At 35.4% G+C, this 27,191-nt stretch overlaps 1 protein-coding gene across 2 annotated transcripts; it reads left to right on the forward strand.

Moving 5' to 3' along the window:
* The first annotated feature begins 402 nt into the window (after window positions 1-402).
* LOC140139983 (chymotrypsin-like protease CTRL-1) lies at window positions 403-26,712 on the forward strand. 2 transcript variants are annotated; one of them, XM_072161788.1, is made up of 9 exons: window positions 403-504; window positions 11,363-11,423; window positions 14,073-14,321; window positions 14,689-14,949; window positions 18,309-18,380; window positions 19,101-19,287; window positions 23,191-23,483; window positions 24,123-24,241; window positions 26,324-26,712. In XM_072161788.1, the coding sequence occupies exons 1-9, from the start codon at window positions 445-447 to the stop codon at window positions 26,483-26,485; spliced, it is 1,464 nt and encodes a 487-aa protein (XP_072017889.1). In that variant the 5' UTR covers window positions 403-444; the 3' UTR covers window positions 26,486-26,712. The 2 variants fall into 2 exon arrangements, with proteins under 2 accessions (XP_072017889.1, XP_072017890.1); XM_072161789.1 differs by lacking the exon at window positions 18,309-18,380.
* The last annotated feature ends 479 nt before the right edge of the window (window positions 26,713-27,191 follow it).

Below are 27,191 nucleotides of genomic sequence, written 5' to 3' on the forward strand. Positions count from 1 at the left end.
TATGATTATGTGAACTTCTTTTTACATTTAATCATGGTAATGACCTATTCCATTTGAAATAAATACTCCCCCTGTGGAAGATTTAGCTAACTTTTTCCACACAGAGGGACCAAGTGTTTCAAATAATAGTATACCATTGCGTATTTTCTATTAGAAATACTCATGCTAGTGGCGGATGATGGGGAAATCCATTTACAGGGGGAGGGGTGTGGTTTCAAAATAAATACCATAGCCAATCCAATTTCAAACAAACAACAAAAACTGAATAAAATTACTCCCTCTGTAGAAAACTTTTGAAGTATTTTCCACACGGGTATGTATAATTCAAATGGAAGAGACCAATGGTGTAGCATTAATACGTATATATACCTCATACCCGGGATCTCATGTTACTATGTAGCTAGATCATAGCCTACTGGTTAGCTGTTACAGACTGGGTGAAACATGAGACTTCTACTGCTTTTGACGATGTTGGGTTTGGTATGGGCCGTAAGTATCAATAAGGTATGTTGAAACTCTTTGGATCAAATCATTCGTATTCCTCATCTTGGCATTATTATAGGTCATGTGTCATACTGGAGAACCTATAAAGTGGGGATGTTACATTTTTAGACATGATGAAAAGTTTAAAGGATTACATCTCAAGCAGCATTTCTTTATCAAATTTGTTGAATTTGGTTTAAATTGAAGCATCTTTATTTCTGCTCCACGTGAAGAGAACTGAATTTTGAAAGAATAACCAATTATCTCGTTTTAATCAATTATACCTTGCCTAGGGTAGAAGAGCATGATTAGATGGAAGGACTAAACGAAGTCAATACACTTCACGATTTCGAATTTTGGCTTTATTTGTGGCAATTCTTTACGTGAAAACGTAAATAAAGATGTCATTAGAAAGCAAATGCATTGTATTTTCATCTTATATTGTGTAAACACTAAGATTGGTCAGCAGTGAGTAAACAGCACTGTAATACTAGAGCTCATTTTCAGCAGCCAAATAAATAATGTTTCAATGTAATTATTTTGTTAAAACGTTAAGGATGTAGTTGTTTTCAAACATTTTGTTTGTTTGCTTTTGATTTTTCGGTTTTTTTTGTTTGTTGTTGTTGCATATTTGCAATGTTTAGACATGTCCCTACATTTCGCCGAGTAACAACGTCGTCACAAAGCATTTCGATGGCTCCCCTGCAATGAAGTTACCGAGTAAATAACAATGGTTCAATCTAGTCTACTAACTTACGCCGATTTGGAAGTCAATGCAAGATACTCTCCAACTTACTAGACTAGTAGGTTACTCGGCAGTTACGCGGATTATTAATGTAGTCTTGGCCAATGATTATATGTGTCGACTTCGCACCATCTTGCCGTCATTTTGCTCTGTGGTGTGTCATTTATTGTCCGAAACCTTTATACTATTATATATTCCAAATCTTGTAACATCTAATGCATATTGCCAGCGGTAGGATATTTGCTGGAGGGAGATGTGACGATTTTAAACTGTTAAAAAACCAAGGGCCATTGTAGAGCATGTTAGGGCAAAACATGACTCGCTCGTAGGTTAGGTAATAAACATTTCATATTTGGTGTCCTAAATGACACTTACATAAAGACTGACTATAGAACAAAAAATCACAGCCTAATATAGAATGTTAGACATTATCATAATCCATTCGGGTCAACAGATGCTGTGTTCCAGTAACTGGTAGCACGATTATATAATTTCCTTAATAAAAGCATTATTATAACTCAACATTATTTTAATTGTATGACTAGGCGTAGAAACGTGATGTTATAACCCCAATTATTGTTTAGAACGGTGCATGTAATTTTCAGATTTATTTCGTTAACTTTACAAGGTGATATCCTGGGACTTTTGTAGGTATGTCATGCCCCCACCGTCCCGTTGTGTATTTACTGCGCAAACGCCCTGTTTGCAGGGCCACCGTGAGAATTGCAACCGTTGACCACTGCACCCCGGGTCAAAACCGATAAATCGGCAGTACTTTGAATTGAAAATTCAGCAAAGAAAATGTATCTCTAAACTACTCCTTTTTATTCATACATAAAAGACAGTCCTTCTAAGTTTCGTTCTGGAAAATATGAAGATCAAATCTTTTATTTTTACATCAATTTCAATAATGCCCATGTGTTTTATATGGGTAAGTTACATTACTAAAGGCATGATATTCTTTGCCATTAGATTTAAAGGAGTACTGCAAGCTCCTTTGTTGACAACTGTTTTGACATAAAACAATTCAATATCGGCTTTTAGTTCAAAAAGATTGTTTGGTAAAGGGGAATTGATTGCCTAAAAAAGAGTTAAAAAAAGAATTGAAAATTTAGATAGATTTAGATTTAGGATACTTTTCATTGAGCCTATTCTCTGTAATGCCCTTTCCTATGTACTTATAATGCATGGTGACGTTATAAGAAAACAATACCTAATCGGGCGCGGTTTTAGTAAATTTTATTGGAGTGTTAAAAGTAATGGCAACGTATGTTTCTTTCACGTAGTTACATTTTAACTTCAAAATGCCCGACAAAATAAAAATAAGTCCTCAGTCCATATATTTTTAGAGTTTCATAACAATTCTAACATTTCTTATGTATTTCGTTATTTTGTAGCCTACATTGAGTGTGCTATGGTTTCAGGGATAGTGTATAAGCTTAATATCTAGATTCTCTCGCTAGCTTTTTTCGATAAAATTTTTAATGTTTATTTTTTTAGAAAAAATATTTTTTTATTTTAGGTAAATTTAGAACACCTATATAACTTGAAATAGAAACACGTATTTAAAAAAGCTCGTGAGACTTTTTTTTTAATTTGATTACCTCTTGACGTCTTGTTTGTTGAAGCTCCAAATAAATCTAGAATTTAGGTAATTAAGTGTTTCTAGAAAAGGTCAAGAAAACTGAAAAAAATACAAACATTGACACTGTCCTTATTAAGTAGAATTTTTAATTTTAATAATAGTAGTAATTGTAATCTACCAGAAAAGTTTTAAAAAATCTTTCCTGTGTGGCTTTTCACCCTTTTTTAAACTTGGTCCCATTTAGTAGAGTACTCGTAGTAATAATGAGTCCTAATTTTTACATGCAACAATGTGCTCTTATAGGTTTAAGACTGTTCGAAAGCGGTGCAATATATCTAGGCTATGTATTATCAAAAACATTTCAAGGTTTATGTTTTATTATATTGCGTGTTCATAAAGAGTAGTAGAGTATTATATACTTAGGAAATTGACAGATTGTCTACCTGCTACATATAGGCCCTACATCTGTACATAAGGCGCAGAATCGCACATGACGATGAAGAATTTAACAAAGTGAGTATAATTATGCTACTTTTTCTTAAATCAAAATACATTACAACGTCTATACGGAAAAACTTCAATTACGCACGAACATTAATTCATTTGCTCTACAAATTAAACACTGACAACTAAGAAAACCAACAAGTAGCCTATAGATGACTTCGTATGGGTGTTTAGAAACTTTCATAAATGGGACCAAGTTTAAAAAAGGGTGAAAAGCCACACAGGAACTATTTTTTAAACTTTGTCCACTTTTTACGTTTTGAAACGTTTTTTGGTAGATATTAATTCTTTTTTTGAGGTAAAAAAATATTGCGCGGTAAGTGGTTCTTTGTTGGATATCCATATTTTGCGGTTAATGGTTCTATGTAGCCCTGCGGGGCAAAATAGTTGGATATCCATATTTCGCGGTAAGTGGTTCTTTGAAGCCATGCGAGGCGAACTAGTTGGATATCCATATTTCGCGGTGAGTGGTGTTTTGAAGCTCCGAGGGGCAAACTAGTTGGATATCCGTATTTCGCGGTTAGCGTTTCCTTGTAGCCCTGCGGAGCAAACTAGTTGGATATCCATATTACGCGGTTAGCGGTTCTTTGTAGCCCTGTGGGGCAAACTAGTTGGATATCCATATTTCGCGGTTAGCGGTTCTTTGTAGCCCTGCTAGTTCTATATCCTCATTTCGCGGTTAGTAGTTTTAACGACCCGTAACAACCCCAATCAGCTACATACCGCATCCAGCTATTTTAATTATCAAAATACTAGTTTTTTTAATGCTATTATAAAAACTAATAGCTGAACAAAATAGTACAGCCAGGGACTGGAAACGACATATTGATGACTTTATATAGAGTGTATTCAATAAACCCAAGCGGAACGAGAGTTGCTAAGTAACCGCTATCCGAACCATAAACACACATGCATGATCAGACAACGAGTGTTCAATTTCCTCATAGCATCCCACGTTGTACGTCAGTCGAATTTGGCGGTGTTGGTTTGTTAGCCCTCCAAGTTATAACATCGTTCACTTTGTGCTGAACATTGTATGTGGGCCTCGCTGTAATAACATAAAGATCACTCTGATCAGTGTGATATTATTTCAAGAGGTCACTTCCCGATTAAGCTAAACAGCATATGTGGAGGAATTTTATGCATGAGCAGCCACATAAATGATAAAGTAATGAATACCCTCTATTGTTATCGGATTAACTTTTACGACTTTCGATTAAGGCCGACTTACACGAGGCAATTCTCCAAGCAATTGCCTGTTGCACAGACCTTGGAAAAAGATTGCTCCGTGTATTTTGGATTTGCAAGGAATTAATCCCCCACGCATCAGGCAAATTAATCCCCCGAGCAACAGACAAAAAGGTAGAGACATGCTCTACTTTCAAGGTTGTTGTATGCAATCTAACCTCCTTCAGCCAATCAGCTGAGTGAACTCGAGCTGGTCGCTGCATTCATTTGGGAAATGTGATGCTAGATAGATGCTAGATAGATATTTTATTTCCATGCCAAAGTAATACATACATAACATTACATACATTTCATTGATTATTTCATTGATTATTTTTACAATAGTAATAGTAAGTGAATAAGTTAATTAATATGTCGCCCATTTGGCATGGCGGAGCCGTCCAAAAGGCCAATGGAGGCCAGAGGTGGACAACACCTTCCATCTTACATTACGTTATATTACACCTATGTTAAACCAAAGTACGAGAGAACACAAGGACAGAACACAAAAAATTATGCCGACAAACAATTGAAATTACCATCACATAACTTAAAACATGCCATAATAATTGTGTATTGTTAAGTTTTTTTGAATAATTATATGAAGTATATGAAGTATTTTTAAATGATTTGAAAATTTGTACCTTACTCATAGAGACTTATTAAATCTGATTTATATTTGGATTTAAATATGTTTGTGTCTCATGAGATATTTTATTCCATAAAATGGGACCTGATGATCTTATTCCTCTGGATGAGAAAGCCGTTTTATTTCTAACCAACTGGTAATCGTTCTTTCGTCTTGTGTTTATGGTATGGACATTTTTTCTTTTCATAAAATAACATTCAAATAATTTTGGTAATAAATTAACAGAATGCTTATACATAAAGATGCCAAGATAATATTTGTACATGTCAGAGATAGTAAGAATCTTTAGACTCTTGAATAGTGGCGCTGAATGAGCCCTAAAATCACTCTTACAAATGTTTCTTACGACTCTTTTCTGTAATTTGAGTAATTTGTCCAAATAAATCATATGTGTATTTCCCCAAATCAAAATACCATAACTCAAATACGGCATTATCAATGAAGAATATATACAATACATTATACTTTTAGGAATAAAATATTTTAACTTATACATGATACCTACATTTTTAGAGATATTGTTAGATATTGCTTCAATGTGATATTTAAAAGAAAGATTTTCATCCATTATAATTTTTATCATTCTAAGTTAAGCTTCGTCTCAATATGCGCCTACATACTTCCATGCTTCCAACAAAAGTAAATTGACAATCATTTAATATTTTATATAATATAGGCAGTATACTTCTTTCACATACAATATCATCATTTCTATAAACATGGGTACAAGAACATATTATTAGATACACCATCCAGTCATTTTAAGGTAATTTCCAAAATTTACCATTTTTATCATTCTAAGTTAAGCTTCGTTTCAATATGCGCCTACATACTTCCATGCTTCCAACAAAAGTAAATTGACAATCATTTAATATTTTATATAATATAGGCAGTATACTTCTTTAGATACAAATAATTGTTTAATAAATATAAACAAAAGCGTTTTCACTTCCGTAAAATCGACAGAAGGATAAATACATGAATTGAAATTAAATACATTATAATTTTTCTGTTGAATTTCACTTTTTTCTTCTTTTTTTTTTGTTCAAGGAACAAAAATGAGAAGAAATCAATTATCTAAATTTTTTTGAAATTTTTTATTTTTATTAATCAAAAAATTTTCAAATCGTACTCAAAGTTTTTCTTTATGTTTTTTTTTTCTTTATTTTTTTTTATTTGCTTTTGTTTGATTGTCAAAGTTGATTGTTTTACCAGATCTTGGCCAAAAAGCAAATTAAACTCGGAAAACTGACATTCCTATAATAAACTATAACAATATCCTGATACACATGTTAAATGTGACTTGGTAGGAATCAAAATATCAATTTATTAATTTCGAATAATTTCTGAATATTTTGTTCCTTTTCCCCGTATACTAAATCTACAAGAGCATAAAGCATAAGTGTTGGAGTCCTGATTTAAATCTTGAAAATTATGCAATATTGAATCAATAGGTTTTTATAATGGTTATGAATGCGAAACCCGAATCACAGTCCTAGACTCTTAGAGGTGTCCGTTTTCAAGTAAAGTTAGATGTGCAGAGATATGGACCTATGCAGAATCAGAACCTATGGTGGTATTGCTGACGTGGTTAACAGACTTGGAGAGTCTTCTTCTGGTTCTCTGGTTCTTGAACGTTTTCCTGGTGGAGAACATGGTGTTGCCATTGACGACTCATTCTCTGTATCTGAGCCCCCAGCTACACTTGAGGCTGTGGATCGTTGACTCTGATTCATTTCAGGCATGGAATTGGCGGCATCTGCAAATTTCAAATGGGTAGGAATTGGACGTGAACCAGGGAACTGATCTCCGGGGCGAAATCTTTGTTTATTTATGAACAATGCCAGTTCTGTGCCGATAACTCGGAAGGTCCTAGGTAACTTAGCTTGGCCAGCTTTCTTGAACAGCGGCAGAAGTCCTCTTTTTTGTTCCTGCAATTCCATCGGGTAGTGCTGTTGAACAAAGAATTTTTGCCTGTTTCCTGTTCTTGTCGTTACTTTGTACTCCTTCAAGTTCTTAGCGTAGCTTAGTATGAAATCACGGTCCCCCATTTGGGCAAATTTAGCTATGATATTGGTATGTCTTCCTTTCTGCGGTTGTAATCGGTGGCAGTCCAGTAATATGATAGAGTGGGCCCAATTTTCGGGTACCCCCATACACTGAATCCAGAACTCACGCAGGGCATTCTCAGTTTCCCATTTCTCTTTCTCCATCCCTTGTATACCACAAAATATCAAATTGTGTTTATAACTGTCAATTCTTTGCTTCAGATTTTCCCTGTACATGTCATCCCTCAGTGTGGCAAAATCATCGTATCTGGCATACTTATTCTTGTTTAAAGCTTCACATTTCGCTTTCAATTCTTTAATTTCTTCATGTGCATGTTGTAAGCTCTCATCAATCCCGTCCTTCCATTCTTTCACTTCTTTCTTAAAGGTATCAAAACGCGTTATTACCTCGTTCAGTTTCTGTGGTATGTCCTTCAGATCATTTAGTTGCTTGATTATGATATCCAGCTTATCCTCACCCATGACTATATGTTTGGTTTTCAGCCGTATAACTCACGACGGCAGTCAGCTTATGTACCAGGGCGATAGTATGCCCGGGGATAGTATGCTTTAAAGTATAAGATACGAATCCAGTATACTAGTACATTCACGTTGTGTATAAATCAATTGGAGGCGGGAGCACCGCTATCACACGTCTACTCCATCTAGTGTCAGTGTTGCTAGTAGGGACCAACTTGATTCACCATCCACAACATGATAAATGTGTGCACATGCTACATTATACACTTGAAGGGCTATGTTGTTGGCGGTCGTGGTGTTTAGCCCTGTTGATCTTAGTTTGTCCTTAGCCTTTTCTTTATGGAAAATTGTATAGATATACAGGAGAGGATGGCAATTTTTTGCTTTCAGGACAACACATGAGCCATTTGGATATGATTACGAAAATCATTAACCACTACTTATGTTTTGAGTATATCCCAAACCTATGGCCACGCTCAAGGAATTGCAAGGCCGAACATTGCTTCGTCTATTTTGATCAATTGTACAGCTTCATGGTCAGTGAGCACATAATCTCACCCACTAAGTAATGGGCCTTGCAATGGAAATTGCCTCGTGTACGCCCACCTTTACCGATATTTGATTTCTTAATATATTTATGTTGCCCTTCAAAATGCCTAAATATCATCAAGATGTTCCAATACTGTCTAAAGTTATGTAAAATTGTGTAAAATTTGTATGATTTATCGCACATAATTTCTGCGTAGCGTGGAGAATCATTTGCATCGGATTTTGGAGAAAAAAATGTGACAATTTTAGGGAAATATAGAATGGTGGAAGAAACAAATGAAACATATTCCTGGAGTATGTAGACCAAACTGTTTCTGTTCTTATTGATTTCGATACTGAAAAAATTCGTAAAATGAAGTTGTTGGATGATTTTAGTTGGCGTTTCTAGAGTGTGTCAGAAAGTAGATATTGTTGAGAGGGCAAATTTTGGTGGTTTGTGAGTGAAGAGTGTCCGCACTATTGAATGACTACGTACTGTTCAATAGGTGTTTGTAAATGAGCTCGTGTTATTAGGTAGATGTAGGTTTCTTTTGTATTGTTAAGACAAGCCACGCGCTGGGTCTTTCGATCAACTTATTATGCGTGTTTGGTCAAGTGAGGATAATAAAGCAGCAAGTCGTACACGGTTTGGTAATGGTGAGGATGTTGCCATTTTTGACGACTTCTGACTTTTGGAAAGCCCAAAATGAATCAATAACATCGTGTATAAGATATTTGCGGGGATATTTGGGCGGGATTACAACAATGTAGAAACTAAATGGGCACTTCTTGGTTGGGTATTATAGATTCTATAGAATATATTTTCGATGGTAAATATATTTTCACTTTCAAAGTTAGTAGTTTTCATAATTGCAATTTGTTAATATTTGTATAAAATGCACATATAAATATATAATTGTAAGAGTATGGGATCATTTTGAAAATTAATAATTGCGAAACGCCGGCGGTAGAGATCAGCAATAAAATGTGTATTTCAGGAATTGCCGCGATTCCTGCAGTAGTTTTTATGAATAGAACACATTAGCGGATACAATAGCGAATTCAATAGAACTCTATTAAACCTCGTCGCGCTGCTAAATTTCACTTTCTTATTTTTCATTAACTGACCGTTATTTTTTAAACTTTGGAAAACCTCGACCGAGGTTTTTAATAGTTATTTGACTTTAATTACAGTGAGCCATTTGTGGATCAGTCGATATAATCCGGCAAAGAATGTATATCGATTATATATTCGTCAAAGCACTGGACAGTAATTTGTTAGAGTATTGTTGTCAAGTGTTATAATCCAGTTGCGTGGAATGCAGCGATAAAGCCGATGAACTGGTAACTGAACATGGCTTTTTATCGGCAGACACACCTTTTGTTATTGCATATCGCAATAGTATATTTATTTTCCAGCATACAGGCTGAGTCATAAAGAAGTAAACTCATATGTTTGAGGGGCTGTAACTCGAGATCTGCAAGGACTCTGCTAAAAATAAAAATACCACTAGAAAAAGCAAATTCTACACGTTTAAATACAACAAAAGAATTGTTGCAAACTAAAGTTATACTCATTTGAATACAACCACCCATTTTTGTAGCTGCTCACGGCTAATTGATTTTCATCCATTTCAATTTCGACGAATCAGCAAAGGGCTAACAGGATTTATTGTTGAAAAGACAACTTTTGCTTTTTATCAATATTCAACAAAGTCTTTACGAACGATCCGGCATAAGCTTGATTGGGGAATGTTGGGTAAATGATTGAGCTGATCTTTGGTCTTGCTGTAACGCATGTCTAACTCTAGCAATGTTCACATGTGATCTAGCAGTTCGTGGTCTGCCTGAAGCTTCCGGCTGTCTGTTCCTTAGTGCACATTGAGCTTGTTCACATTCTTATATACTGCTCCATTACATGAAACCCGGTTAGCTGTAGGAAATTGGAGACGAAAAAGACGATGAACTTCAGTGGGACCTCGTCCCCGACTTCGTCGACAGAAACGTGCGCTCCCGTATAGTAAATTGTGGTGCCATGTTGTCATTTGGCCCGTTTTATTATGATGTAGTGCAATGAGGTATATTCATATTGAAAAGAGCCCTTTAACATGTAGGAATTATTGATCGAAACCACACCTGCCACAGAACTTTATTTGCATTTGAATATCGCGCCTTACCAATCAATATAATAGGTATGCACTTACTTAAGAAGTGAAACCGTGTGCAGCTACAAAAATGGGTGGTTGTATTCCAATGAGTATGGCTTTATTTTGCTGTGAGCAATTGCAACAATTCTTTTTTTTTTTATTTAGACGCGTAGTATTTGCTCTTTTCGGTGGTATTTTTATTTTTAGCAGAGTCCTTGCATATCTCGAGTTACATCCCCTCAAACATGAGTTTACTTCTTTTTGACTCACCCTGTATTTGCATCGTCTGGGGTCAGCGTCTTGGGTTCCGGACACACCGATGAGTTTGTCGGCGAGCTTTTGCACTAAATCCTTACAGCCGAAATCGTTGTATTTATAGGACTACAGAGTAGTTCTGAAATAATGTCGTAATTACTAGATTAAATCCTCCATTGAGTTCCACAGTATCTATCTGGTGATATTCTAAAGGGTCCAAACAAAATCCATACTTCGACCTTACTCATTTTTCAGCACAGCAACAACATGGGCCCTAGTAAAATTCTCCAAGAGTTCCAAGTCGATCCGAGAAAAAAAGTGTTTTTACAACACCCTGGTATCTAATATTAAAGGTGCTGGAAGATAAACATGTTTTTCTCTCCTGGTAAGCCGTTTTTTTTTTCTAGAATGGAATACAAGAATGGATCAATCTCTACATATTAACAGAATGATAACTACAGGGGTGCAGCAAGCGGGTGGACGTACAGAGTGGACATTGTACATGGGCCCCAACGGTTCACGGGCCCTGGGAAAAAGCGAAAATGAAATAAGGGGAAAAAGAAAAAGATGATAAAAAGGGCCTCGCACTGATCCTTGTATATGGGCCCCTGAAGCTCTCGCCACGCCCCTGGTTAATAGCATTGTAACATAATGCATTATACATTTATCTGTATTCCTAATCTATTATAATTATGATTCTATTGCCTTCAGTTACCTCCTACAGAAGATGAACTTATCGAGTACGTTGGGTCTTTAGGAAAGACAACAGAGGGTAAGGTCTATTTTTTTTTATATTTATTGCATCAAAATCAGAAAATCAGGCCAAAAATATTGTTGTGTTGCCCTCAACCGTCCTCACCTAAATCCTGAAAAATCAGGGTCGCAATTTTTTTTTTTTTTTTTTGAATGATGATGATTTTTACAGATTTGTTCAAAAACTCAATGTTTTTCACTTAAAATTAATATTTTATTGTAAGACTAGTCTTTAATTGTTGTCTAACAGGTATCCAGAAGTCAAAATTGACAAATGTCCCCTAATTGAACAAGCATTATTTAATATTTGAGGGGATTTTTAAAAACTGAAGGTTTAAAAAAAAAAATAAAAAAATAAAAATAATCCCAAATTTTCCATTTTTCCACTTGAGGGCAACACAACAATATTTTTATTGGCCTCATGATTGAGTTAAAATTAAGGTGATTTAAAAAGTTGTAAAATTCGAACTGATTTGAAATGAACGCTGCATGAAATTGCAAATCCTGGTATGTTCCACTCACCAGTAATAAATAGCGGTCAGCGTGTGTTATGGATCAGCAAGAAACAACGTTGTCTGAAGTCTTTTCACTTTGGAGAGCATTGGCTAACTCATCTACCCCTATGGAAGATATGGCCTTAACCTTCCACACAGAGGTGTAAATTTCAAATGGGATTACATGAGTGGGTGACTCTATTTGAAATTCACACTCCTTATGTGGGAATGTAATGTATTCAACGGGGGCTGTATGGATTCCAACTGGAATACCCCATTACACATAACGTAATACAACTTTTCGAACCGCGCCATATTTATTTCGACCATTTTGATTTCGTTTACTGACAAAATTTCTTTTGAGATATGTCTTGTATCTTGGACTTTTTATGGTAAAGCATATGGCTAGCACGTAGCGCATTGATTTAACTCACATGACCAATCAAATGGGTAGAGACATTTTTTTTATAATTATGTTCATATTGTTTGTTGTTATATGTTTTCCAAATAGCAGTGCACAGCGTCAACACTAGGTAAATAATGATTTTTGTATATGCATTTGTATCCGCAATTGATAATTAACATGATAGATGTTTGAATACCTGGGTACAAAATGATGAACATATTCAGTTATTATTGGTTTCAATACTAACCTATTGTAAGTCTTGCACTTGAATAGTTTTGTTGAAAGAATATGGTAATCGTCAGTCTGCTCATTCCAGCCTGAGATTGAAATTAAAAACTGACAAAAAATCGGATTTTTTGAAGTCGAGTCGTTCATATTGTTATGCGTGGCCACCTATACTTATACATAACCACATAACCATACTTGACAAAGTCTTGTTGACATTCTTAAGACATTATAGTTTAATTAATATCAATGAAAATTCATGTAGGTCTATGCCTAAATTATGCCGAAGTTATGAGAGGTCTGACATATTATAGGCATATATCATGTGGTTAACATGCTTAATACAGTTAACATACTTTATACAGTAGAATCATCAAAAAATATAAAATCCTTGCACAATTAGTAAGTTACAAAATCTTTTAGACAACTTAAACCTCAGTCCGGTGCATAAATCATTATAATTTTTGAGTTTGACCTGTAAAATAGTGAGGGCATTATTTATCCCTACTAATACTTGGTCCTACATCATTTAAAACCGTGTATAAAAATTAACGTTCTACTATGGTTTGTCGAAAAATTAGAAGTATATAATTAGTGCAAACATGGGCTCCATTATAAACTACATATTACACAGTGATAAACATCCAAGAAACAACTGTGAGTTAATAGCACATTTTGTTGGGGATTTGGTCAATGCAATGATGGGGTTTGTGTAATAGTGTTATACTAAAGTACAATGCACGAAAAGGCCTATATATGTGACTTAAAGCCCCCAGCGTTGGACCAAGGCTATAGTTGTCTGGTCAGCTTGGGCACGTGGACCACTTGTTGAGAACCTATGGTTTGGATCAGGCTTAGATAGTATGAACAGAAGTCATGGGGAAGCAGTTAGACTACTATAGTAATACATGGAGTATACCCACCGCTGGAGCAAATTAATCTACGAATTGGAATAATAATGTTTGATCCATTAAAATGCTTTAATCGTTGGGATGTATGGAATACTGATTTTAAGATATAGCAAAAAAATTAATTCACCTTCCTTTTTTTCTCTTGACCGACATCAGACTCATTTAAAGGAGTATTTCGTGATCCTAGCATCCTCTTTTAATGACATTTTTCAGTAGATATCCACGGAAAAAGCTTATTCCCAAAATTTCAGTTGATTCCGATTTTGCGTTCGCGAGTTATGCATGATTATGTGTATTACACTGCTCCATAGACAATGTGTTGTAATTTCGTTCTGGTGTACCAGAACGAAATTCAAATTTCACGATATCTTTGCTAAACGAATTAATCTGCAAGAAATATTTTGTACATAAACATTATGTAGCAAGAGGGTTCCAGTGATATAAAAATCTCAACTTTTTTTGAGAAAAGTGGGGGATGATGTTGTGGATCACGAAATGCCCCTTTAACTTGATTGCATCACATTATTAAATTATTGTATATTGTAAGAGTAGAGTATTGCTCGTTTCAGTTCTTTCATTGGAACGTTCATTTTGACCCTTTTTTTTGTTTTTACAATACGTTCCATTTTCAGTGGACATGGTCCCTCCAGTAATTTCTTGCATCAACGACGTCACACGATCAGTCAATATTGGAGTCACTGGAACCACCGTCACCTGGACTGAGCCATCTGCCACTGATAACTCTGGCACAGTATCTTTGACATCACAAACCCATACTCCAGGATCTTTCTTCGTTGTTGGCACCACTCAAGTTACCTACATATTCACTGATGCATCTGGCAACACCGCGACTTGCACATTTAATGTTCATGTTGTTGAACGTAAGTGTACTAATTTCAAGAGTAACATGAAATTCTATTTTGGCATGTTAATGAGACCACTGGCACACATCAATATATTCTGGTGTACAATGGTACTTGTACAATAAGATTCTGTTTCAGATGCAAGATTTTCATGAAGCTAAAAGCATCCAATGATTTATTTAATAGCACAACTATCCCTTTTAGACAAAGTGGGTTAGCTTACAAATGGCACATTTTAAATTTTACCTTGCACCATTTGACCCCTTAGAAATTTCTCATGTGCCCTTTCCACTTAAAAGACCTGGATTTACTTGAAACATTATCCACTTCTGGTGATTCTTCAGGATTTTTGTGGCCAAAATGTATGCAATTGTATTGATTTCAGCTCGTTTTGGGGTTGACATGGTCGCTCCAGTAATTACTTGCATCGGGGACATCACACGAACAGTCAAAACTGGAACCACTGGAACCACCGTCACCTGGACTGAGCCAACTGCCACTGACAACTCTGGCACAGTATCTTTGACATCAAGAACCCATGCTCCAGGAGACACATTCATTGTTGGTACAAGTCAAGTTACTTACACATTCACTGATGGATCTGGCAACACCGCAACTTGCATATTTAATGTTAACGTTACTCAACGTAAGTGTACTAATTTCAAGTATAACATGATATTCTAAATTGACATGTTAATGAGACCACTGATATATACAACAATACAGTAAGCCAAAGAATTAAGGTACCAGTTACGCACAACCTCTGTATATCCTAAACAAAGACGGATTATGTAATAATTGGAATCAGTCGCCAGCAGATGCATCTTTTAGCTCGAATTTAAGACCTCATTCGTTGAAATAGTTCAAGAAATAATGACACGGCGATAACAAAACCCAAGGAAGATGCCAATTTAAAAGTTGCAGTTTCCTCCATTGCATATCCTATTAATTTGTACACAAATGTACTTATCAATATACAAATTATGAAATAATCTTAAAAATTTAACATTAAACAAAAACTATGCATAACAAAAAAAGCACGTTGTGATTTCATTGATTAGAACATAAAAGTGCGATTTTTGATTTCGTCTCTTTATTAGGTTTTAGAGAACCGTTTATTTAATTCTCAACCAAGTTCAACAAATAAGGTCTTAAATCAGAACTAAAGAGTACAGGTATTGGCTGCTTGTTTGAATTTTGACATATTTATCTTTACTTAGTATATACACAGAAGTGAACATAACTGGTACCTAAATTCTTTGGCATACTATAGATTCAGGTATTGCAATATCAGTAAGGGTTAAACCAAGGTACTGGTACAATACAATGCTATTACAGATGCAAGACTTCGGTCGATCCTTCATGTAATTATTTCGTGTAAGCTAATCCTAACTCTAACCCTAATCCTAACCCTAACCTTAACCCTAAGCCTAATCCTAATCCTAACCCTAATCCTAACCCTAACCCTAATCCTAACGCTAATCCTAACCCTAAACTAACCCTAACCTTAACCCCAATCCTAACCCTAATTTCGTGTAAAATTACATGAAGGAATAACCAAGACTTCCATGGAGCTAAAGCATTCAATGGTTTATTAATATCACAACTATCTATAATTTTCGACAAGATGGTTTAGGTTAGAAGTGGCAAGATTTCACCTTGTACATATTGACCACTTCTGATAATTTCTGATCTGCTCTTTTCATTAAGGGGTACTACACCCATTGATTTTTTTGCATTTTTTGCATTTTGTGAAGAAATTACAAAAAAATTGGACAAAGTGGTATGCAAAATGAAGGGGCAAATCTTCTCGTTTTATTGGTGGTATCGGTATCAATGTAGCTTACATGCTTTTACAGATAGAAGCCAAAAGGAGGTACATCACTGATGATTTAAATTCACTTCATTTTGGAAAGCTTACTATCAACGGATTTCGTTAAAATTTTGGATATGTGTTGCTAACACATTAGGGAAATAAAGTTGATATGTAAAATGGGAATAAGTGGTTCCTGATTTCTTTTATGACTTCATGAACTTGGTGCTCCACAACTATCAAAAAGGAACTGGTTAAAATGCTTCTATTTTCAATGTTGAGCTATATTTTGCATTTTTAACTTGCGACATTATTGCACTGAAACTTAATTAAGCCATAGGTAACAGGTTACAACAACCATACTACAGCAATGATGAAAAAAATTGTATTTCTTGTCACCTATACAACCATATTGGGTAGTTTTCCGTAAGCTTAAGTTTTGTGATTTTGGTAACTATTTTATATTTATTTGTGAAATCCGTCTCAACTAGGCATTCTAAATTGTACTCACCATTTACATCCCAAGGTATATTAGTATATCCACCATGCACTTCTCGATATATATCCAGTTAAAGACAGAATATCAAAATTATGCCTCATATGATATCACAGACTCTCACATGTGTATTCAAAATTGATGCTTAAATTTGACCTGAACCAATTGACCTATAACCTGACATACGGTGACCTAATAGCCTTTTCTTCTCCTAACAACTAATGACTATACATCCATTGTATAAGTGTTTATTTAATTTATTCAGTGTTATATCATGGTAGGTATTTTGCATGCACCACTATAGATTTTCTATAGAGAGTATAACAAAGGATTTAATGTATTCTATCCATGTACCCTACTTGAACATTTTCAAAAGAATAAATTATGGTTTGTTATGAAACACAGATCTGAGTTACTAGGTTACAGTAAACAAAAAATATATAGGGCTAAAATGACTTACTAAAATTGTTGAAATTCACTTTATATGTAGATATATTTTATAAGTTCAGGACATGAGGTGATAAACATATATATGTACTTAATAAATTTGCAAGAAAAAAAAGAAGAGGGGTACTGATGAAAATCGGGGTATTATATCGCCTTAACGACCTGGATTTACTTGAAACATGGTTATGTAAACCCCAGGGGTAGTGAGTTATAGGGGCAACGATGTTTGACAGGCCGAGGGGGGGGGGTAAGCGATTTTTGGCACATATATTTTGGGCACCATTTTGATATTACGCAATAAAAGGTGTAAAAAAGCATTAGAAACACGTTTAAATATGCAAAATTTACTGATCGTTGCGCTCGCATTATAATGATGAGACAATTTAAGGGTTTAAATTCGGGTTCCCCAAAATCTTAGTATGTAAAGGAGGAGGGGCGATGATGCATGTTGGCATATCAAGATTTATCGCACAGCCCCTAACAATGTGCACATTGTGTTTCATTCGCACTATTCAATGAAAGATGGCGCGGAAATTAACGATGCAAGCCTGAGAAAATGCGAAACTTTTGAGAGAGAGAAAAAGTATGATTGCCAACTGTGAGCTCAGGTACTGCAGGGGTTAAGACCGAGGATTCAATCCTCTCTCAAAATTTTTATATGTCAGTTTGCTCGAGCCCCCCCCCCCCCCTAAATAAAAACCACGTCATTTAAATCGCAATTTCTTGGGTTTGCATCGTTTATTTCCGAAAATGAAGAAGGAGACCGCCTATTATATTATGCTTCTCCCTATATTTACAGTAACGTTGTGAAAACGTTATATACCCTTTATATACCCTTTATATAACCCGATTTGTCTTCTGGCAACCTTTTCTAACCTTTTGCAAATGAAGTCGATAACGTTTTTTGTTTGCTTGGTATATTAATAGATACATGCCACCAGATTAGTCTTCTTTCCTAGTTACTTGGCGAATCGCCATCTCCGTAAATTTAGTATCGCCATTAACTTCAATATTATTTAATTTTTTGTGTTGATTATTATTATTATTATTATTATTATCATTTTTAAATTATTATTATTATTATTATTATTATTATTATTATTATTATTATTATTATTATTATTATTATTATTATTATTATTATATCCTCGCATACATTATATATGTCTCGTATTAGATTACGTCCTGCTATGGAGAAGCATACAATGCGGTCTCCTTCTTCATTATTTTGTTTGTTACATTTTTACAGTTGGATCAATAGTTCCTGCTCAGGGGCCAATTGAAGGATCACGAGATGGAAGATGGGGACAAGTTGAAGGGGGTATGTCTTCTACTTTATTCAGGACGCATGAGTCCCAACTAAATTGACTTAATACTATAAAAAAAAGGGATTAATTAAGTTAGGGCTCTAGTAACCACGTTTGCACAGTATTTTTGTGGCACATGAGGTCACATCAATTCGATATGTTTGATGTGCTCTCATGTCCCACAAAAATACTGCCCAAACGCTCATACCAGAGCCCTTACAAGTCAACAGTTTAAAATATCCCAATACGATGGTAGAGCTGGATCTAGTGGCGTAGTTGTTGGGGGAGGATCGCGAGCCTTCGGTACATGACCGCTACAGGAAATAATATGACCGTATTAACCATTGTTGCATCCTAACTCTATGAGGGCCAAACATTTCCAGTAAATGGTCAAATGTTGAAAACTTTGATTTGCAAATTGTTGCTTAAAGTCATTAATAAGTACTACTAATTGTTTCAATCAAACCACACCAGGCCCGTACGCAGAACTTTGGGGGGTGCTGATTTTGAAAAAGTGGACTTTTTTTTTCCAAGGGGGGGGGGTGATTTTGTGAAAAGTGGACTTTCTTCCCAAAATTTGGACCTTTTCTGTTCAAAAAAAGCTGTAAATAACCTCATTTTTTGGCCTCGCTACACTCACAAATTGTAATTGTTGGGACTTTTTGTATACTTTTGCGACCGCCACCCCCCCCTTGCGTACGGACCTGAGGCACACCATGTCTTCTCATTTACAGGCATGCTTACAAATGTCGCATGTGGCATACTACCTGGAGTGGGGCCATACACTCGAATTGTCAACGGATATCAGGCAGCAGAAGGAAGTTGGCCGTGGATTGGTAGTCTTAGATTACCTGATGGTACTAATTGGTGCGGTGCTACCCTGCTAAATGAACGCTGGGCTATCACCGCGGCTCATTGCATGTATGTTTATTAATTGATCTATCTGCCGCGATTTATCTTAAACTATATTTACAGGTATGGTTACCCAGCAAACACAAAACGTTTTTAAAACGTTTTAACAGGTTCTATTTTGGAATTTTGGTTTTGGTTAAATCGTTTTAATAACATTAAATGTCGGGTTATAAAAATGTCATGAAAACTGTTAAAAACGCTTTGTATGAAAAAACACTTCAAATATACTTTTAAAATGTTTTCAAAATGTTATTGTAAATTTTTTTTAGTCAAATATTTTGTCAACACTTAAACATGTTAAATAACATTATGATGTTAGAATATTTGCAGTAATAAGTTATCAAAAACGTTGTGTTGTGAATACGTTATATACCCTTTATATTATCCGACATTTAAATGTATTCTGGCAACCTTTGTCAAACTTTTGCGAATGAAGTCGATAACATTTTCTGTTTGCTGGGTATATTAATAAATACATGCTACCAGATTATTTCAGTCTTCTTTTCCAGTTACTTGGCAAATCGCCATATCCGTCAATTTAGTATCGCCATTAACTTCAATATTATTTTATTTTGGTTGTTGATTGTTATTATTATAATTATTATTATCATTATAATTATTATTATTATTATTATTATTATTATTATTATTATTATTATTATTATTACTACTACGAGATACCCGCGCTTCGCGCGGGTCCCCGCTAGATGAGTAAATGGGAGCAGGAAGAATTACTGAACAGGTAGAATCGTTGAAAATGTACATTTTTATTTATCTAAATCTGTCTCTTCTTACATTTTCTTTTTAGTTTCTTCTGCTTAGCTTGTGATTTTCCGTTTCCATGTTATTTATTTATTCAACCTATTCCCATTAATTTCTAAATCTGTTCTTTCTTACATTTCCCTTTTAGCATCTTTTTTTATTTGTTGCTTGTGATTTCCCATTTCCATGTTTTTTACTTAATTCTGTTCTCATTATTTTAGCTTCTTTTTTTTCTTACATTTCCTGATTAGTGTCTTTCCTTCTTTTTTTCGTTCCCGTTTCATTTAATTACTTTAACCCGTTGGCCTTTTTTTTCCTCATTTTAATTTCAGTTTTCTTTATAGTACCACATCATGTTGTTTATACAACACACATCTTTTTCCCGTATTTATTACGTCCTCTCATAGCGTGTCTGCGGACGTGTTCACCCGGTATCCCGTGACCCGTCCATGTACCTTTTTGTCCTTTATTTTTCCTTCCTTCCATATTATCATGTCCACTTGTATCTGGCTCGCAAGTCGTGTGCCTCAGCCTCTGCGCCGTTTACTCGCGCATTGGCGTAATGCGCATTACGCACGCGGCGCCGACGCGCTGCCGGCCATCTGCAGTGACGCGTAGGTTGGTAACCAATTTTCATAACAAAAAACACCGTCTCGGTAAGTTCCTCGATCTCCCGTATGAATTTGGGGACATTTAGTTCGAAACTGACGGAGCCTTTAATTTTCATACCCGCACGCACGCACGCACGCACGCACCCCACAACATTCCCCTATTTATAGAAAGATTATTATTATTGTTGTTGTTGTTGTTGTTGTTGTTGTTGTTGTTGTTGTTGTTGTTGTTGTTGTTGTTGTTGTTGTTGTTGTTGTTGTTGTTGTTGTTGTTATTATTATTATTATTATTATTATTATTATTATTATTATTATTATTATTATTATTATTATTATTATTATTATTATTATTATTATTATTATTATTATTATTATTATTATTATTATTATTATTATTACTACATGATATCCTGACAAGCCGTATCTTCACGCTGTGGTCGTTCAGCAGCTTAATTGATCAAGTATGCGCTTCTATAAGCGCTGCACCTGGTCAGGAATTGAACAGTTTCTGTAAGCAACGACGGTGACAGGTGATTGGAATGCCAAAATGGCAGATGTTTATCCAACATGGCAGGACACCAGTGGCAAGTACGGAAGGCTATATATGGGAAAGGCTATAGGAAAGTCCATAACATGTTTGATATGGCACGACATAGCTTTAGAGTGCCAGGCAAAGATATGAGATACATTGGTCCCACTGTAGCAAGCAGATGAAGATTAAAAGCTTCAACCAGCTTAAGCAACAGTTTATAGAGACTGCAGATGAAGAGCTAAGAACGAAAGAAAAAAACAGGTCTCGGGGACAGGTGTGCTAGAACAACGTGAAAGGCGCAGAGAAACGGTTCAGGGTAAATAAGAGCACGTTAACGTACTACATACGTCAACTGAGAAGTAAAGCAGGCCACCAAAGAAGCGAAAAACAGCGAAATAAAGATCAGTATAAACCCGTTATCACATCTGTGGAATAGTACGAATAAATTTAAATACTTTGCAACTGTTTTTTCTGGCAACCACGTCATATCCATGACGCATCATCAGGCCTATGACGTCCTGTCAACATGGCCAAAAATGATGTACGGCACAAGTCACCAACCAATCACACCGCGCCTTTGCCCTAGTGTCAGAATTAAACTAAAGGAGCTGTATAACTATTAGCTGGTATTAGATACAAACCTGCTAGACAAGCTGGAATTCATGTGAAATGCAGAATTGGAGGAAGGCCCACCAATCCTAGTCTCAAAGGTGCAGTGGAAGAACATAAAGAGTGTCAAAAAACAACAATAGAAACCTATTGAAAACTTAGCAACGAAGTGTTGGAATATGTACGCTGGCCATATGCATGGGCAAAATCAAATTATTCCACTCCCCTAAAAGGGTAACCTTAAGTTGTACAGCAACTACCGGACCATTAGCTTGATAAGTGGTAAGAGCAAAATACGCTTCGAGTCATTCAAAATAGACTGAAGCAGAACGGATTTAGGAGCAAACAGGGTTCAGAAAAGGACGTAGCACAATAAAGCAGATATTTAATCTTGAATTCTAGGCGAGAATTGTTCGTACTGATCAAAAGCTATTTTATCACACCGATCAAGAAAGCATGTTATATTCATATTCTCTCATACATAACAAATCCAAAGTTATAATACACATAATTCCGATTTCCCATTTTGGATTCCAACGTAGTATAAAACGCAGATGCTACGTTGAAATATGCTGATTTTACCTAATGTCGAAGTTAATGCAACGCGCCCGAAATAAAAAAAAAAAAAGTCTCATTTTCAAAGTAAAGTCATGATATATGGATGCAGTGATCTTTAATCTCCCAAAATATGTGTTTTTTGGCAAGTATAATATTTGGGGAGCACAAAAATACAATTAAGTTTAAGCAGCATGTTATGTCAAAATTTTAGTCAAAATCAAAAGCGGGCTGTTTGAATTAGGCAGAGACTCAGTAGCCTGCGCTTACTGTTAATTTTTCAACCACTATGCCCTCTATCGACCTAGATTAGATTAGATCAGATTTATTTTATTCTTTATTCCAGCCGACTTGTTCTCCTTCATGACGAATGAGCACAATCCAGTTTGGAACCGAGACTAGTAATATGTAACACCGTATTAACGTACGTAAAAACGTACGTGAAAACGTACGGTCCACGTGCTGCGTTTGGAACATCGAAATCTCTCTATTATACAGGTTATTAGGACGCTTACTATCACCAATAATAATAACACAGATCCCACACAAACGAATGGTTCGCAGATGATACTGATATACTAGCAGGACGACCCGAATAATTCTATCCTCATAAGGAGATTGGAGGATAGGGCCAAACAGCTTGGAATGGAAATCAACGCAGAGAACAGCCGAAGGTGGAAACCTTTGAAAATCACGTGTTTCAAGAGCACTTACCATGTCGCCCCAACGGCCTATTGGACATAGATACATACATAGATTGTGCAATACAGCTTAACATGTCTTTTCACATTAATCCCATTAATTATTGACTAACAAACCTTATATTTTTCCTAACTGTATCAGGATCCCTAAACCGCCTGAAACGGAATTTCCAACAAGTATTGTCTTTGGCGATAATTCACTTTGGTTGGACCCAAGTCCAAATCGACAGATATCTTTCTTTACAAAAGTGTATAACCACCCACTCTACAACTCCGTTACGCTTGATAACGATATCAGTCTGTTATACCTGGAGTCCTGGATAGAGTATACAGATTTCGTACAACCCATATGTTTGGCTACAATTGTGGATGAAGGAAACACGTACATGAATTGCCAATCTGCTGGTTGGGGCGCTCTCCAAGAAGACGGAAATGGTAAGTAATCAGGAAAATTGAAACTGAAACGGACGTGAAACTCCCATTATTTGTCGATGAGGCCACTATATTGCGCCAAAAAGTATCCTCACACTCGAAAAAAAGTCTTAATTTTAAAACTAAACCCTATTTGGGTAAATTTATTCTTGCACTATCAAATTCTGCACATTATGACACCCAATGAATCCAATGTGGCATCCAGAAGTAAAGTCACAAGCATTTGATAAGGCGAAGTTTTAAAAGTGACAAACTGGCCTATACAAGGCGACAAATCCCAACAAGCGCAACAAAGGGACAACCCAGTCATACTACATAGTACATGTAATATGCAGGATTACTTCCCATTCGAGAAAAATACAGAACTATATTTTTTTTAACAAAAAAAATATTATCCTGTTTCATTTGGCAAAACCGGATAATATTTTTTTAATCCCCAAAAATTAGTGCTGTGTTTTTCTGGAATAGGGAGTAGATAGCGCATATATTTAAAAAATATATTCACCCAAACGTAGTATTTTTGCAATTAGGATTTTTCCCCAAGTGTAAGGATACTTTTTGCCGCAATATATATTATATATAGGGCTTCACAATGCACATTCCCCTCCTGTATTTTTTGTTATTCACTTTTAATCCATTTAGGTCCAGATCTATTACAGGAGGTGACTCTACCGTTGGCTGCAATGGAGCAGTGTAACAGTGGATCCGACAATATCATCTGCGCTGGCGGGGACTGGGTTAATCCAGGGGACACGTGCCAGGTAATTCTGTCATTTTGTCGTGTTCTTTATTTGAAGACCTGAGCGCAAGAAGACCGTATTCCACTTGGCCCCTCAACATGTATACACTAAAGTTACGTAAAGTTACTTAGGATTTTATAATGTTTGATACATGTTCCAGGGTGAAAACATCATGAAAGGTTGTGAAAGATTTGTTTTGGCCCCTGAACATTAATAACAAAATATACGAAACTGTACGCAACTTAAGTGTATACAATGTTGAGGGGCCAAGTGGACTTACGGTCTTCTTGCGCTCAGGTCTTCATTTGCTTTTTAAGAACTTTGGGCTCGTTTTTTTTCATTGGCATGTCGTTACAAATATTTTGCCTTTAAGGGCAATATAGTTTAAAAACTGTTAAATCAGTGCGCTTCCCACATTCGAAGAACTATAGTATAGAGCTTTATCCAGTCGTTCGCACAAGGTATAATAATTATAATAATAAAAAGTTATTCTTATATAGCTCATTACATCAAAGACCACAAGGCGCTTTACAATTAAAAACATGAGTACGTAAAAACAAAATGCCCATTGAATTATATATATAAAAAATGTATATACATCATTAAGAAATAAGAAAAAATGAAATAGGCACACGATGAATATTTTGTATAAACAACGGCAATATAATGCAAACAAATATCAAACAGAAGATGAAATTAGAATCATAAAACACAATTTTTTTAAAGCCAAACTGTACACTATACAGATAATACGTGAGTAGAAAACAACAAAGGAAAATGAATATACAGCGAAGCAATTAAACACATGATCAATTCAATGCAATATCAAATATGGCAAAACACATTATCAAACAAATGGATACTCAATACAAACAATACCAAAGCGGCGAATCAAACATATTTACACCAGGTATAATAGTCAAATGAAGGACACAGCACTAGAGAAACCAAGAAAATAACTTGAGTTATACGAGGTGTAGACACAATATTATGCGAAACGTATTGCACACTTTTTTAAACATATTCAAAATATTAACAAACAATACCAAACTGGCGAAGCAAACATATCTACAACAGGTATAATGCTCAAATGAAAACGAGCAAGACACATCACGTATGTCTATATACTCACCAACCTATAATTGGCGAGTCAAGATGGAAACTTCGCGCGTCTGTCAGCGTTGCTATGTCTGTATACGGATACTTCTCCCTTTTACACTAGTCTTATATTCAATTATACGAAAGTTTGGCTAGGTTATCATGATTAGGCTTTGAATGTGCTAGCACACGTTTAGACTAGCGGAGTAGTGGACGTAAACCGTATTGTATATAGTATATATTGTATAATTATAATATTGTATATAGTATCGTATACATATGTTATCAGATTTCAAGTATTTCTATTTGCAAGTACTGATATACAAATATTGAATGTTTATGATTTCAATGGTAAGAATATTTTCATAATATGGAATCTTTCATTCAACAAGGCTTGATTTTATAAATCACCAGGAAAACTAAATATATTAAAAGATATCTATAAACCCATATTTTTTTCAGAAGCAACACTCGCACCTATAATTGACGAGTCAAGATGGAAATCTCGCGCGTCGGTCAGCGCTGCTATGGTAGCTCCGCGTACGTGCAATGGAAAAATAACTATTGCACGGACGCGGAGTGCAATAGTCTTTTTGCAGCTTGCCGCTAAACATAGCAGAAATAATCAATAGTAGTTGGTCAATCAAATAACAAGAAACTTTGTATGAGTTACATAATTCTACCAATTCTGTACATTTTGCTATTTTAATATGTATCTCCTTCTATTCCGAGAATATTAAACTTATGAGTACAGGGTCGTAGCAAGAGCCTCACGCTCTTGCTATTTAGTTCTGAAAATGTCAGGTTAAACTTTATATTGTAAACTTGATTCATTTCGTTTGAAAATTGTTACACGTCCAGTTTTCTACTTAATTTCTTAATGTATTTTAAGGGACTGGAGTATTTGAAAACTGGAACCATTTTATGCCAGATCATTTTTTACTCCTGATTACTGACTGAATGTTTTATTTACAACACTCATACCGTATGTGTATATATTTGCAGGGAGATAGCGGCGGTCCTTTGATCTGTGAAAGCGTTTATGACAATGCACTGCATCTGGTAGGCGTGGTCAGCTATGGATACGGATGTGCTACTCCTGGAAACTATGGCTACTATACTCGTGTATCGTCATATATTGAATGGATTCGAAACGTAGTCCATTGAGGCGTTGATAGTAATCGGCTAATTGTTGACAAGAATGTGGTGCAAGCACATATCCTGCATTAATAGTATACATTTAGTAAAACACTTATATGTGCATAATTTGAGGTATCAAAGGGTTTTTATCATTCAATTTAATTTTAAAATAATAAGGAGAATATGAATATGCATGAGTATAAGCTTAGTAAGCAATACTTTGTTTACAAATAGCAGGTCCATTGAGCTTGAGGTTACGACACGGCAACCCAGAATTCCTTCTTGCTTTGTAAATATACCACAAGCGTACCATTTTGAATATCACAATTTCATATAGTGCCCTCTATTGAATGCAGTAAAATGATATTACATAAAGGTTACATATTGTTACAGTCATTACAAATCAAGGTCAGGGGTTAGGGTTAGGGTTTGGATTAGAGTTGGTTTAGGGTTAAGGATATGGATTCACATCCCTAAGGATGGGATTCGTATCCCTAAGGATAGGAATTCATATCAACCCTTTTGCCGGTACATCCCCAACCATAACCATACTTCAGTTGACTAACCAAATGACTCATTTATATATTTTCTGGTGTAAATATATAGCTTCAAAAACGTTTTAGGTTTGACATAAATTTCTTCTTATTTTTGACATATTCACAATTTGAAATTGTGGTGATGGATGAATGTGCTAAAACCTCAATTTTGGAAAAAGAAATCATTATTGTAAGAT

The sequence above is a fragment of the Amphiura filiformis genome, chromosome 18 (assembly GCF_039555335.1).
Source record: "Amphiura filiformis chromosome 18, Afil_fr2py, whole genome shotgun sequence".
Lineage (NCBI taxonomy): Eukaryota > Metazoa > Echinodermata > Ophiuroidea > Amphilepidida > Amphiuridae > Amphiura > Amphiura filiformis.

Coding starts and splice junctions, on each gene's coding strand:
- LOC140139983 (XM_072161788.1), top strand. CDS start 445: ATGAGACTTCTACTGCTTTTGACGATGTTGGGTTTGGTATGGGCCGTA. Junction 23,484..24,122: donor TCTCCAAGAAGACGGAAATG/GTAAGTAATCAG, acceptor TAATCCATTTAG/GTCCAGATCTATTACAGGAG. Junction 24,242..26,323: donor ATCCAGGGGACACGTGCCAG/GTAATTCTGTCA, acceptor ATATATTTGCAG/GGAGATAGCGGCGGTCCTTT.